The sequence below is a fragment of the Juglans regia genome, chromosome 10 (assembly GCF_001411555.2).
Source record: "Juglans regia cultivar Chandler chromosome 10, Walnut 2.0, whole genome shotgun sequence".
Classification (NCBI taxonomy): Eukaryota; Viridiplantae; Streptophyta; class Magnoliopsida; order Fagales; family Juglandaceae; genus Juglans; species Juglans regia.
In genome coordinates, this window is record NC_049910.1 from 7,732,928 (window position 1) to 7,749,788 (window position 16,861).

The 16,861-nt window shown below is 37.0% G+C and overlaps 1 protein-coding gene across 1 annotated transcript; it reads left to right on the forward strand.

Annotated features, from left to right (window-relative positions):
* The first annotated feature begins 6,874 nt into the window (after window positions 1–6,874).
* Window positions 6,875–8,107, forward strand: LOC109017690. The gene is made up of 2 exons (XM_035695110.1): window positions 6,875–7,130; window positions 7,179–8,107. The coding sequence occupies exons 1-2, from the start codon at window positions 6,875–6,877 to the stop codon at window positions 8,105–8,107; spliced, it is 1,185 nt and encodes a 394-aa protein (XP_035551003.1).
* The last annotated feature ends 8,754 nt before the right edge of the window (window positions 8,108–16,861 follow it).

The following is a 16,861-nucleotide window of genomic DNA, read 5'->3' on the forward strand; positions in this document are numbered from 1 at the left end:
GATCAAAAAATAATTTTTTAGACTCAATAGATTGACCTAGACAGGGGGCAAATGATATTTTTGACCCCACCCTCGACATCCGGGAGGGTTGAAAACCCCTCCTCCCGCATGTTGTGGGAAAGGGTCCCCCCATCTCGCATATGGTAGCGCCCCTAACTCCTAAATCATAACTCAGTCAGTGATCATTGGCAAGTAACACTGGTTATTAACATAAAAATTAAGGATATCGAGAGAGGAAAACGATTGACGCATAACTCTTTTTTATAAATTTTTATACAATTATATTTTAATTGATTAATATTTTTATAAAAATAATTTTATTTGATTAAAATAATGTTATTTCAAAATATAATTATGTAAAAAGTAGTCAAAAGATCGTGTGTATCATCTTGGTCATTAAATGCATGCGGCAGCTCCCGACCAGTTGATATATATAAGACGACAAGTAATTATTTCCTAGTTCTTATATATATTTCTTTTGTTTTCTATCTTTTTAACCAGAAAATCTTGAACCAAAAGTCGATACAGATCTGGTTAGGAAATATATACATACATATATATATATATATATATGTATATGAGCATTGCCACACAACTTCTACCACATTCTACACTCTACTTTTTTTTAATTTTTTTAATTTTTTTTTAAATTTTTTTTGAGTTTATTTTTTTTAAATTATTTCAAATTTTCTATCTATTATTTATATAATAAATATTTAATAAAAGAAAAAAATTATAAAAATTAAAAATAATATAAAGTATAGAGTGTTAAGAAGTTGCGAAGATTTTTTGTATATATATATACACTTCGCGACAATGGTGGCTTATTTGTCAAATCATGGTGATCGAAAATTGCATCGATATACTGAAGTACTACTTTTTTTTATTTTTTGTTTAAGCCCTTGTTTGGATTGATAAAGCATTTTAATTTATCTTATTTAATTGTTATAAATTTGTTAAATTTTAAAAAAATACAATAATCAATTTAATTTTTTCATATTTTAAAATAAAAATTATATTAAAAAATAATACACTACAAGAAATACTCTGTTTTCCCACGATTTTTTCCTCCATGACTACCGCTAGTGGGAAATAGTGGGATTATGGCACAAAACCCATTCGACACAATAAGTTTTGCCAGATAGCACGAGATTTCGTGCGTCGAGTGAAAAGTCGTGGAGAAAAACAACCACAGGCGACGAGATTTCATTCGTGTAAAAAGGTCTTAGGAATTAGTAATTTCTAAAACTAATACAAGAGCTTATGCGATGGATTGCACTTCTAATTGCTTCGCAATTTATACTCCCCGAGCCCTCAACTAGCGATTTCCCTTCACCTTGCAGCCTCACTGTCGACGGTCCTAGGTTACCTTGCGTCGCCGCCCTTCGACGTCCACGAGACTGCCGATAGTTGCCGCCCCGTTCAACCTCACTGCCGCCAGTTCTCACCACTCACGGCTAGGGCGTTGATTACTTTCAACTCCCCTAAAAGGTGAATCTCTCTTTCAAATCTGGTCCTATTGATGATTTCTCTTCTCAATACTCTGTCTCTCCCTCTCCCCCTTGGTAAATCTCTCGCCTATTATTGCCTCTTCTATGTGTGTGTATCTCTGGATCATGAGCCCGGTTTCTTCTTCCCAATTTTTCATTGTCTTTGTTTAGCCACGTATATACATAATTTCGACAAATACTTGCGTTTCATTGATTAGGTTCTGATCCCTTCCGAATTCAACCCTGGGACTCCTACATTTAGATTCATCGCCTTTAAATTTAGAATGTTATGTGCTAAATTTGGAATTGTGTTATGAAATTTTACCCCTTCAAGGTGTGGTCGGTTTGTGGTTCGTAAAATAGTTTGAATTGATTGGATTCATGAGTTTGGGAGACCAACATATACATTTAGAACATATCAAATGTATTTCCCAGTCTTGATGTTTGTACTCACAGCTTATTACTGACTTTCTATTCGTGCATGTGTCTCATAAGCTAGCTTTATCATATGATCTTCTATGCTGTGTAAATTTGAAACGATAGAGCTCTTTTGTCATAATTAGGAGAAGAACCTACAGCTTTATAGAATCGTGAAATCTGTGAAATATTTAGCTAGAAGACTACATGATCCATGCTTCAACATCATTCTTATTCATTATTCATTATACATGTAGACAATTTGGTGTGTAGATGCTGGAATTATGGTTAGTGCCTTATGTGGATGTTACGGGCAAATTATGATTACTCAGCTGTTATGCAGTTTTGTATGCTAGTGTTATATTTATGTGCAAATTTTCTTCACAACAGAGAGAAAGAGTCCTAATGGAAATAAAAACCTCACATGTTCAACACCTATCTTTTATTGCCATGCATCTATTTTATTGCAGTTATTTATAACTTTTTGTTGGGGGGGTCAGTTTAGTTGGGCTGGTTCCGATAAAAAATTAACAAGTCAGGCCTTTGAAACTCATTTCTTACAGCCTTTCAGTTCTTTACAGCACAAATAGTGCATTCTTCACAGCCAAACAACCTTCCAGCCCCCTTTTTTTTTATTCTTTATTGTTTTAATATGTACTTTTTAATTAGTTTATATCAAGGTAAATACACTTTGCTCTTTTCTGTTTTGATAGCGGTACTACTTACGCTCTTTTCTTACACATCGTCCATCTCAACAGGTATGAACTATTTGACCCCACAGTCATTACCTTTGTTACGTGTTTGTAATAAATTTTCTTTAGTACCCAATTATCATGATAGAAAATAATAAACAACATTTTGCATTGCTAGTCTTGTATTGTTGTTTTTGACGTATGAAATGTTTTTTTTGTACTTGAATATGGTTGCTTTCTTCGCTTATATTATAAACAAATACCTGAATGTGGCTGCTTTGTTTGCTGATGTCATATTTCATCATGTTGTCTTTAAATATCCAGAAACACCTTCATTATATCATCTCTAACAACATCCCAACAATTTTGAAAAAATGCCAAAGAGAATCCATCCAGTCCCGGAGCCTTATCCTTGTCCATACCCTTTACACGTCTAGAACTTCTTCTTCTTCAAACTCTCTTTCCAACATACTGGTTCAACCTGCTCTAATGAGTTAAAAACAAGGCTGTCCAGTTTTGGTCAAAATATAAATTCTCTGAAAACAACTGGATTGATAATGCACAATGTGGGCCTTAACATCTTCTTGATCCTTAATCAACCTGTCCCCGTCACGAAGAAACTGAATAAGCATTATATCTTCTATGAGTGTTCGCCATTTGATGAAAAAATTTGGTACACCTATCCCCTTCCTTCAGCCACAACACCCTCAATTTTGTGGCTCAGAATGATATCTCTTCCATTAGTGCTAAGTTTTCCAAATCAGAAACCACCCATAATTTTCTGGTTCTTTCCTCTTCCGAAAACAACCCTTACACCTCATTTTCTTCCAAAGTTTGCAACTCCTCCTTAAGACGCTGAAATCTTGATATCCAACAACCCAAACTCCTCTTTCTTCCATCTCATCAAATCTAACGTAAGACTTTTCAAGTTGGTAGCCAAAACAAAACTAGGAGTGCCCGAAAAGATTATTCGAATTCCACCAACATCTTGCCTTTTCCCCAAAACCCATGACCTTTAGCCACATGTTCTCAAATTTAAAATAACTTCTTCTACTCGCAAACCTCCACAATCCAACATAATGGGAAAATTATTGCCGCGCAATCTCGGCAAAACTTTCTGCGTCAAACCAGAAAAATGGGCCTCCCAAGAAGGCGAAACTAGAAACCTATCTATGCTAGAAGAAGATCTAGCATTAGACCAAGAATAATCTCCTCCCACTAAAGGTAAATCTATCAAATTTACCTCAAAAATTAAATCTCAAAAAGGTATTTATTGCACTAGAAAAAACTGAATCCCCCCACCTCTCATTAGGAAACCAAGTAAGATTAATATCCCCTCCAAAAAGATAGGAGTAATTTCCACCAACTACAAAGTTGGTGTCATATTGTTTTATTGATAACAATCGGGATCAGTCCTTTACATCCCACCAGATGAATAAGAGCTGATTATACCCGTCTTCTGGTGGGGTAAGCATCCATTCTCGCATGCATGCATGTTTTAATTTGTCTCATATTGTCTTAAGTTTTAATCCTATAGCTTGTATTTGTTTAAATACATGAGAACCATCCCCCCCCCCCCCCTCCCCACTGGGAATCATTGAATAGTGATCATGAGATCACTAGCAGCTTGCAATAATTCTGTGAACAGTATCAATGCTATTTATACATCGTTTGTGCTTGTTAGCAGTGATCATTAATGACCCCAAGTGCCATGCAACAACTTTATTCACATACCTTTTCATTCATGTCCTAGAATTAACATGTCTGCAGTAAGATGTCAACTAGAGTCACTTGCAAAAAGAAACCTCAAAATACAGATTTTGCAGCAGTCTTCTTTCATCAATTTATCAAGTTTATTTTAGTTGAGAAGAAAGGTATACTGTTTGCCTCCATGTGTGAGAATCATTACTTAAAGCTACGCTGTAGAAATTAGGAGCTCAGGATGAAATAGGGTGTGTATTTTTAGGCTAAGTTTGGGCTTCTATAAAGCAGTATTTCTTGTAATTATGCTAGCAAAAATTGTGAATATCGATATGATTATTAAAATTTGTGAAACTAATTAATCAAACCTTGTAAAGTAATCAAAGAACCCCCATGATATAAAGGATGAGTGAAAAAAACTAGCTTTTTCATTAATGTTTCCTTTAATACTGATATGTAGACTAAGGCAAAATAGAGACCCTTCTATATTCTGGCAACGAGTCTGCAATATCAACTTTGTCTAAGTGCATGCATATATTGCGTTGGCATTTTTTTTGCCAAAAGAATAACTAGGGCTTATATAAAAATCTAGCTGATTCTATCCTGCTTATAATTGATGTGTTTAGATTGTACCGGTTTTATTCTAAATCTGCATCATTACTGTCTAGGAAACATTATTTTCGACTGTAGTTGTAAACTATTCTCAATCATTCTCAAATGGCCTCTATTTGGGTATCTCGATGCAACTTCAGTTGGAGTTATGGAATATAATTGTAATTTGATTGGTCCATGAAAGAGCTGTTTATTTTTGTAACCTTCCTACAAATCTATCATAAACCATCTATGATTGGTGTGGTCAGTTAGTGCTCTCGGTTATGATATAGAATTAGAATGGTAATTAGGTTGGTCCATGAAATTTCAATATCTGCACGGTACTGAGCTTAGTAGAGTTATTGGAACGTCACTTTTACATGCTAAAATCCACTAGCCATTGTTGTCATATCTTCCTATCTCTGGCAACTGAAAACTTCATGGTGTGATCAAGATGTTGGAAATCACAAAATTAACGATTTTCTCCATGTTTTCTGCTCTAACTAACCACATTTCAGGCATCTAACAATAGTGTTCAGATGCCTACATAACAATAGTAATTATTTCATAACACATTACTGTTTTGTTAAAATCAATAAAATTCTGGTTTCGATTTCCCTTGGTTTTGGAAATTGAACCTGCCTTCGCATTGATTAATTACCATTTGCCAACTAGACATTTCATTTTGCCCTTTTTTTGCTTCTTAGGGTGTTGCTGTTGCAATTCCTGTTTATTTTGCAACACATAGGTGAGGCTCTTTAAACGCACCTGGGTTTCAAGTTTTTTAAACTATTTATATTCAGCTATCTATGCCATATATTTTCTTTTTCCTTTTTGAATATTTGTTTTTTTGCCTATGTTGCAATGCACAAACCTAACTCAATATATCATCCCATATGCAATTATTGATACTTTATCATAAATATATGACAAGTGTTTAATAGAGTAGCACTAATGTTAGAATGTTATGAGAATTTTCTGTAGAAATCATGCCATGGACATTACAGTTCCCAGATTTAACAATGTCCCAGTTTTTCTGCCAAACATTCTTGTCGTGCATAGGTGAAAGCTAATTTATGAAGCTATAGTAAAGTAATAGCTTTCACCTATGGCATTGAATGCTCAGTCTTGGTGTATTGAATAATTAAATACACCAAGTTCTCGACAAAAACACTTGTACAAAATATTCAGTAGCCCCGTAAATTAATTGAGTTGTCTATTGTGGTTGTAATTTATATTAATGCACTGAACACCTCTGCCTAACTGCTCCCTCTAGACTTTAATGCATGGTTCCCAACCCTTGGGAATCCGCTTGGTTTTTGTCTCTCTTGTTGTATTATTAATATTTATAACTTATTTGCATAATATACATTCCATATTATGCATTTGCTGCAAGCAGTTTCTTTTAACTCTTAATACTTTGCATATATATATAGATATATATATATATATATATATATTTATATATATGCAAAGTTTGGCCATGACCTCACCTCTGTGTTGCTCATATATATTCTCTTGATTTCTTCGTGTTGCTCATATATATGTGACAACTGGAAATTACTAGGAATTAATAGGTAGCACTGTTAAATTGATTGACAAATGGTCTTCTTTTTGGAAAATGTAATAATTAATTGACTAAAGTTCAATTCAAATTAATACATGTTTAGTTGGAAGTAGAGAGTTGGGCATATCATCAAGAGACACCCTACAATCATAACACTACTTACCCATCTGGCCAAGAACCTGCCCTTCAACTCACAGTTTTTTACCTTCAATACTCTGGTGATCTCCTTCAACTAGTTTCGTCATAATACCCGTTAAAAACTTTTTGGGTTTTTTTTAGTCTACCAAGAATTTCCTCATATCCTTATTAACTTGTACAATTCCCTGTGACTCCACCAGATGGATAAGGCTTGGATGGATATTGAAGATAGATTGCGTTCGAACGAATACGCAATTGGCGTTAAACAATTCATAGATATGGCGAAGGTCCATGCACCGGGTAAAGAATGCATAAGGTGTCCATGTAGGAGATGCCGAAATCGAACTTTCCATCCTATTCCTATGGTTGAGGATCACTTGTTCATCATAGGTATTGATCCATCTTATACGGAATGGATATTCCATGGCGAGGAGGAAAGTTTGGCCGAGGCAGAATTTTCGGATGAAGAAGGTGATGATGCCTATAGCTATAATGACTACATTGATGATGTAGACGAGATGCTAGATGACATCCGTGTGGGATCATTCATGGATAATTCTTTTAGAACATAATTTAATTCAGACACAGGGCCTTCACGACACACCTCTGATACTCCAATACACCCGAACTTCGACGAGTTGTTTGATGATGCAAGAAAGCCACTTTATCCAAACTGCACAGAGTTCTCAAAGCTATCATTCATAGTCAAGTTGCTTCACATAAAGACAGTTGGTGGTTGGACTGTGAAGTCGTTTGACATGGTTATAAAGCTTTTGCAAGCAGCGTTTCCTCATGCTCTTTTCCCTAGCTCATATAACGAGGCTCGCCGCTTACAACGTGGTTTGGGCTTCAGTTATACAAAGATACATGTATGTCCAAATGATTGTGTCTTGTTTTGGAAGGATCATGCTAATAAAGATGAGTGCCCCAAATGTAATGCATCTAGGTGGGCCTCAAGCACAACTAACCAACAGAGGATACCTCAAAAAGTCCTCCGATATTTTCCATTGAAGCCACGGTTGCAAAGGCTGTTTATGTCAAAGAAGACCGCCCAAGCCATGAGATGGCATGTAGAAGAGCGTGTTGACGATCCCAACTTCATGAGACATCCGGCTGATTCTAGGGTTTGGAAGGACTTCGATAACAAACATCCGAGGTTTGCCCAAGATCCTCGTAATGTCAGACTTGGACTAGCGAGTGATGGGTTCAACCCATTCAATAACATGAGCAAACCGTACAGCATTTGGCCAGTGCTACTTGTGCCTTACAACTTGCCCCCTTGGTCATGCATGAAAGATCCATACTTGATGTTGTCATTGTTAATCCCTGGACCAAAGGCACCGGGAAATGATATTGACGTGTTCCTGCGTCCCCTATTAGATGACTTGAGAGAATTATGGGAAGAGGGAATTCGTACATATGATGCATACAAACGAGAATCGTTTCAGCTGAGGGCAGCGTTGCTCTGGACCATCCATGATTTTCCTGCATATGCAAATCTTTCAGGCTAGAGCACAAAGGGTAAGATGGCATGCCCTACATGTAACTTAGAAACAGATGCATTGTGGCTTGTGCATGGCCGAAAACATTGTTATATGGGTCACCGTAGGTGGTTGGTGCCAGATCACAGTTGGAGGAGGAAAAAAAATGCTTTTAATGGTAAGGAGGAACACCGTCTCCAACCTATAATGAAAGTGGGACAAGCTTTAATGGAGCAATTACATGAGGTCTCAAACGTGCAGTTTGGTAAATCAACAAAGAAGAGGAAACGTATGCCCAATGAACTTAACTGGACAAAAAAATGTATCTTCTTCGAGCTTCCTTACTGGTTAGATTTGGGATTGCGACATAACTTGGACGTCATGCATATTGAAAAAAACATTTGTGATTCATTCCTGGGAACCTTGATGAATATTGAAGGCAAAAGTAAGGACACCGCCAATGCGCGTAGGGATTTGGAAGCTCTTGGACTAAGGAAAGAATTACACTTACAACATGATGGTAATCATACTTCTATGAGTCTTGCATGTTACATGCTAAATGTTACTGAGCGAAGGAGTTTTTGTGCATGTCTATCAGAAGTCAAATTTCCGGATGGTTTTGCATCAAATATTGCTCGGTGTGTCAATGTTACTGAAGGAAAAATCATGGGAATGAAGAGCCATGATTGTCATATCTTCATGCAATATTTGTTGCCGATTGTTATTGGTGGGTACCTACGACCCGATATTAGGGGAGCTTTAATAGAGTTTTCCTCTTTTTTCAAAAAATTATGTTCACGAACACTAGACATAACAGTGTTGAAACGGCTTCAAGCTAATATCCCCATCATTCTTTGCAAATTAGAAATGATATACCCACCTGCATTTTTTGATATCATGGTGCACCTTGCCATTCATCTGCCAGATGAGGCATTGCTTGCAGGACCTGTTCAGTACAGGTGGATGTACCCTTTCGAGAGGTATTTGGGTAAGTTCAAGCGGTATGTCCGCAACAGAGCCCGTCCAGAAGGCTCAATTGCTGAGGCATATGTTCATGTCGAGTGCCTGACATTTTGCTCTATGTACCTTAATGATATCGAGACTAGACATAATCGAGAGGAACGAAATAGTGACTTCAATGGGCAAACCACCCGAGAGCCAAGTTTATCAGTTTTCAACCAAAAGGTTCGCCCATTGGGGGCAGCAAGAATGAAAAAATTACCCGACGCATTGTTGGCCAAGGCCGAGTGGTACATACTTAATAATTGCACAGAGATTGAGGACTATATGGAGTAAGTGTACCCTCTATATCCAGTTTTGCATTTTATTTTGTTATATTGTAAGTGGATAACTTATTAACGCATTTGGTTTTTGTAGTGATCACTATAACAAAATGAAAGAAGAGGACCCTAGTAACATCGAGCGTAGGCACCAAAGTCAATTCCCAACGTGGTTCAAAACACGCGTAAGATTTCCCTTTGTCACTTACAAAAAATATCCCTTTCCAGAAATACTTTGAATTTCTACCTTAATTCTAATTTGTCAAATATCCATGTTAGATCGCCGAGTTGCATGCTAAGACTCCCCCAGAGGTGACCGATGACATATATGTATTAGCATGTGGTCCAGATCAACTAGTCACAGATCAACTAGTCACATCATATGCTGGTTGTATAATGAATGGAATTCGATTCCACACGAAGGATCTCGAAGGGCGTCGCCGCACCCAAAACAGTGGTGTTGTTGTTCATGCCGACCATGAAGGATTGCCAATTGACTTCTACGGTGTGTTGCAAGACATCATAGAATTACGTTATATGGGTTGGCGTAAGTGCTTTTTGTTTAAATGTGATTGGTGGAACGTTGGCGACACGAGACGGGGGATACACATTGGTGATCACTTCACAAGTGTCAATACTTCTAGGCAATGGTATAAAGATGAGCCTTTCGCTTTAGCATGTCAAGCGTTGCAAGTGTTTTACATAAAAGACCCGACTTTGGGGGGAAGTTGGCACGCGGTACACAAGATAACAAATAGGAATGTTTACAATATTCGGCACAAGAGTGAGGATGATCAAAACATTGAGGATTTGTCCGACGTTCTTGAAACAGAAGATGAGAGTGACACTGATGTTATCCATTATGGTACTGTTAATGAAACTAATCCAGACATTCTCAATCCACTGACCCGAGTAAATGAAGATCACTTGCCCGTTGATCCATCAACATTGTCACCAGAGCAATTGGCTGAAGAAAGTGACGATGAGGCCTTCATTGATGATCAAAACATTAATGACGCTTTTCGGATGGAGAACATAGATGAGGGGGATAGCGATGGTAATGAATGAAAACCTCATTTTCATTATGCATTAGATTGTTAGTGATGATTTATCTTAGTCAAGTTGTTAATGATAATGGTTTCACTACGCATATGTGTATAATGTTAAGCACTTCTACATATATAGCTATTTCGGTTAGTGAATGCTGTACTCGACTTTGGATTCCACCATACATGCAAATAGATTCATGAGGATATCATACACATATGCTTTTTATTATTCTGTTATAGTACTATTAATTCACCATCATAACGGTATATATTTAGTTTTGGATTTATATAGCTGACTGACTTGGTTTAAATTTCTTTTGTTTGCAGATAGCGCGTGACTTTACTCATTGGGATTAACATTTGCACACTTCAAGAAAACGTGTGTGAAAGCATTTTTCCGATATCATGTGGCCACTGTCTGTATGCTTTCTTCACTTTAACTTGCAATCCTGGAAAATGGTTCTCAACAAGTGCTGTTCCTTTTTATATTTGTAATGTTTCCAATATACGAATGTTTTATTATTTCAGAAACCCAACATAATTTAGCTGAATGGCTATTATTAAGGACTTCCTATGTTCACATTGCATGTTACAATTAATGGGGCAATACACGAGTAAAAGGGGAGCAGCCCAATACACATGATTGATACAACTAGGGTATCAGTCACTACAACCTATCATCCAATTTACATGACAACAGCTAAATTCAAGTCATGAAGTTAGTCAGGTACAGATGATAGTGCTGCTACTGAATGAAAAAGTTCAATATGATACAATATTCAACTGTACTAATGATGCAACTTTATAATACCCACAGTAAGCTAAAGCTGTGTACAATTGTTCACAGCTTTAGCTTACTGTTAGTTTGCTGTAACTCTAGACATGAATGGCAGTTTGCTTCACGGTATCTACCAAATGGACCACACATTGAGCAGTCCATACAAGTAGTTTATGGCCTCAAGCACAACTTGAAAGCACCAGCATTTTTACAAAATTTAGTCACTATTCAAATTGTGATTTCAATAATATTGTGATTGGGTCTAACATTCACATGGTTGAATCAGACCCATCAATTTTCTTTTCTTCTATATGGGTTGGTGTGGATTTCTAGGCTGTCTATCATGTCCCTCAAATTCTTACATGAATCCAATGTAGACAATTCTCAATATATATGGCTATACTCTTTATGAATTAGTTGTCACATCTAGTGAAAAGAAATAGAATACTACTTACAAATATTCACCATTCTGGTACATAGAAACAATTGTTTGGTGTGGAGGACAGTTGCTAAACAGGAATTACAAATCCACACCATTCCAAACATTAGCGAGTGGTAAGGTCAATTTCAAACTGTCCTTACCACCATTTTTCAAACCCAAGTAACTGTATGGCACATGGCTTGAACAAGCATTTAAAATACACATGAAGTGTCTAAACTTACCACTTAAAATACAATGGGTATCTCGATGATGGTAGCGCTGATTGTGAGTGTAACTCTGGTTGCCATCCAGGTGCAAACAACACCTATGGCAATGAGTATATCACTCATGAACAGGTGGGAATTACTATACTGATTTATATAGTAACAACAGAGTCAGCAAACCTTACAAATTCTCATATATATAGTCCAAACTTTAATCTTTAACTTGAAAGATAAAGAGTGACACAGAAGTTTAAACTTTCCATACACAATTGGTATGTTTGTGGGAATTGATGTCAGTCAAGTTTGGCCATGTTTAATAGTGGAATTGGGCAATAATGATGACCTAAACATATCACGTAAAGTAAGGGAGCTGCAGCCACTCAATGGGAATATAGAAGCCAAATATAAAGCGGATTTGGAATAGCTAATTGTGGAAATGTACATACATGCTTAGATCAAATAAAAATATTCCAAAGTGTGGATAATTAATGCATGAAAAGTTAAGATGGAGCAGATGGTATAGTTTAGAATATTTTGCACTCACTTCCGAGGCCAAACATTTAATCAATATTGGCAGTGTTACACGAATTGAAAAAATGGGGCAATTTTGGACCTGATTGTATAGAAAACAAAAAGTTTGACTCTATTTTCAGAACTGCAGCAACATGCAGGAAGTTTATATCAAAGTGACTTTCATCCAGTCAGAGGGAAATGATCCAATCATATTGAGTATTTCCCATGTGAGATGAACATAAAAAACGCAATACTAAACTATGGTAATCAAAATTGGAAGCACCCTTCGAATCCATAAGGAGTTTTGGGTACAAATCTCATTCTCCGGTAATCTTTTTGCCAGACGAAAGGACTATTTATGTAATCTACGTTGAGAAAAAATTATAAATGTTGTTGGCAGACTAATTTCTATTTGTGGTTATGAATTTAATAAAAATCTAGTTAGGGTATTCAGTATAAAATACTAACGATTTATACGTTACACACTAAGACATCAACAAACTTATTTTTCTTGAACCATAAACGATTAAAAAGCTAATGTACAGAATCCTTATGCACCTTGACTGACATTTAACAAGGCCCATCCATTTAACAAGGCCTCTCAGGCCCCATATGCATGAATGCTAGAATTGAACGCATTTGTTAATTGTATGCAGCTTTATCCAATATACTTAACATGGGTACCAAATAACGCCAGCTGTTACTGAATTAAATGTATTTATCAAATTAAAGAGATTGTTGTGATAATATGGGGATATAAAATTCACGGTTGGCCCATCCATTTAACAAGGCCTCTGATGAGCTATATGCATCACAAATGAATTTGAGATATGACCACATGCATGCTGAGGCATACGCGGGAAAGTAATATTTGGAAGAGGCGGGATTTTAAAGCTTGGAGAGTGGGTGAAGTTTGCTAGTCTATGACCTCTGCAGTGACAGAAGATGTACATCAGACTTTCGTGGGTTCCAAAGGCCAATCCATAGAAGGTGCTATGGGTTCCAGTGGGCTGAGTGATTAAGCAAGGAGATTTAGAAGTGGGTTCTGAATTTGACTTGGAAACTCCAAGTACGCACACCACAGTTTCTGATAATACCCAAGTTCCACCACAGCATTTCACCCATTTGGCTGAAGAACTTACGCAACAAAGACAAGAAAAGGTACATTTTTTGTAACCCTACAATCATATTATTGCCTTAATGGAGGAATTACACTTTCTTCATGTTTTTTCTGTGTGATATAACAATGGCAAAATTATGGGAACTTTAACTTGACTTTACTCATTACTGAAATTTTTGAATCCCATATGAAAAAGGTAATTTTTCATATATGGCAGGAAATTTGAAAAATATTGAGGTTTGAAATTTGATACTGGGGTTTTAATATAAGGGTTAATTAGAAGAAAATAGTAGAAAAAATTTGCTTACAGTTACTGATGTTAACATAGAAGCATCTTCTAGGTACTTGGGCCATGTTGCTAAGTGTATGTGAACCCAGGGAGCAACATCCTACCCACTGGATGGTGTGTTGCATTCGGTCTCATTTTTACTTTATGTTTATTTGTCAGAGTAGAGGGCTTCAGTTCAGTTATTTATGTTTTAACATCTTTTAAAAAAGTTGAAGTCATTTTTTTAAAAAAAGAGAACAGAATGATAACTTCCTATGTTTTTTACATTCACTTCCAGAGGGGAAGAGGCCAGAATGTTAATGTAGGTGATGATTATGTGACAATGTCGTCTAGGGGTTGAACATAAGTTGAAGCCACGAGTGTTCACTGTATTTGCATGTGATAAGCGACTATTAATTGGTGACTTGTGGAACAGTAAGTCAATTTATGCTATATGGCCAGGCTAAGATGGCATGGAATTAGCAATTATTGAGAATAGATGACATGAGGTGGGTTGGGTGACATGGGAAATTAGTAAAACTGTTGCTGTTATTGTGAGATGCTGACTTTATGTGCAATAGCAAAGTGTTTCCCAAGCTGAGGAATCCATGTGTATCTTCAGTAACATTCACACAGTGATGTTAACTTATACAATGATGTTGGTGGGGAATTAGGAGTAGATAGTAATTATGAAAAAGCTAACACAACTTGGTATAGTGTTGATAACTGGTGTTATATTGGTGTCGGTTAGATATTCATGTTGAAGTGTTGTGTTGTAATTATAGGAGATACAACAATGGTGATTAGATCAAAAAGAGGGCGAGGTCTTCGACACAGACGTCCCCTAATCGCATCAACCCCTATTGACGAAGTTCCAGAATTGGTGCCTCCGACAAGGAGCCTAAGAGATGAGGAGGATCCCATTGTTGATGCCTCAACTGAAGCAGTACCAGAGGTGGGAGTAGAAGAGTCCTTACATGATGTACAACATGACAGCAATGAGGGGGATAACATCACAGGCTTGGCAGGTAAAGGTTATGATGTACTCCACATGTATCTTTACTGGTTTTGTTGTTTATAATCCTGAGTCATGATTGTATGTATTTAACGAGTTTATTATTGTCGTTAATACAGTTCCACCCATTAAAAAATGAGGCCGCGGGCCTGCGAAGGGTACATTATTTGAAAGGTTGAGAAAGTTTGGTAAGATCCCTATAAATATAAAGGATGGGCATAGGGGTCCTTCATGCGAAAATGCAACTATATTCAGTAGTCGAGTGAGCTGGATTATAAGAGTACATGCTGAAATGCGGCATGCTAGTTGGAGTGTGGTAGACGACAAGGAGAAGCACGAGCTCATCAATCGTGTTAGAGTAGGGTTTAATATATCAGCCTAGTCATTATTATTTATGATTATGCATGTGATTTTTTTAGTGGACACGTGTATGTGAACTTGTACAATGCTTTGCAGGGTGATTTTGTCTTGGATTGGTCAAAAGATAATCATCGGGAGGCTGTAGTAAATGCACTGGCTGATAAGTACAATGCCTACCATTATGAACTACACAAGCACTACCTTAAATATGAATCGCATGAGGAGGCACTAGCTGGTCGGAGAGAGTCGGTGGAGCCACATGTTTGGGAGTGGCTATGTGATAGGTGGGCAAGCGGGACGTTCAAGGTAAGTATGAATAGTGTTATATACATGCTGAGAAAACTGAATATTGTTTTATTATTGCTCTAATAGTTGTCATCAATATATATTTAGTTTTGTTGAGGCATTGAGGACCGTAGTTGTAACTGCATGACAATAAAGCTATGGAATTCTCGCAGGAGCAGTCTCGTAGAAACACAAATAATAGGAAAAAACAGAAGGTCAAACATACTGGTGGAAGGAAATCATTTGTCAGGATTATGGAAGAGAGGGTAAGAACTGTTTCCTTTAAAATGAGTGTTTTGGTAATTTCTGTCCATCTTAAGTTTTCTAACCACATTTCTTCCAAATTCTAAATGAAGGGTGAGGAGGTACCTAATATGATTGCATTTTACAAAGAAACACACTGGTCTAGGCAGAAGGGGAAATTCCTCAATGCAGCGAGTGAACACAATTATGTGAGTTAGCTGATACAATTTCTCATTCTAAGTAGGCCTTTCTTTAATGCATGGTTGACCTGCATGCAATGATATTTTCCTGCAATGTTAAATTTCAGAATCTGATGGTAGAGAGGTTGAATGAGAAAGAAACTGAAGAGGCACAGGATGTTGATGATGCTGCTGATGTTTTCAAAGATGTCTTAGGGTATAAATCTGGCTATGCACAAGGGCTGGGCCATGCAGTAATTCCTGAGCCCTCCCCTTTTATGCAAAACAACAAAGCATTTAAACGATTGGCTGAGGAGAATGTAAGAAACAAGACGTTTGCAGACATTTACAAGACTCAACTAGAGTCACTTTTGGGTGATATGGCTGATCTACGCAAACAGTTTTCTGAGCATGACAAAGCACTAAACGCTATAAACTCACAGTTGGAGTCAAATAGGGAGTCTCAACAAGAGACTCCAGGAGATGCTTAGGCATCTCTAATATGGTTCAGATTTTTTGAGTGTTGGGGAGTTTTTGAGTTTTTTGTTCCCCCTATGGAAATGGAAGTGTGTTAAATGTCAATGGGTAAGATGTGTATTGTGGGCAGGTTGGGGGGTGTTTTGATAGAAACGGTGGAAGGTACTTATATAAGTGGGCTTTTGTGTTGGGCATATCAACCTGGTTTCTTGTGGCTGGAAGTAGGTTAAGGCAAATGTTTGGTGATGGAATGCATCAGGTAATGGTTTTCACCATCAATATCAGTAAGTATCTTCTCATATACAATGATAATTATGGTTTGTAGGGCTTCGTATATTCTGTACCTGAGTGGGAACAGTTGAAGTTGATCAAATTTTGTTTTTTATCCAGGGATATCACTGCATGCATGTAGGTAGCTGCATTGAAGGAATGGTTGCAGCAGTTATATTTTCTGTTAGTATATGACAATGGTTCCATCAGAGGTGAACATGAGAAAGAGTTCGCAAAGAGAAGTGGAAAAACTGAATGGATAGGAGCTCCAGATCCAGTACTGATGGTATGTGCTTAATTTA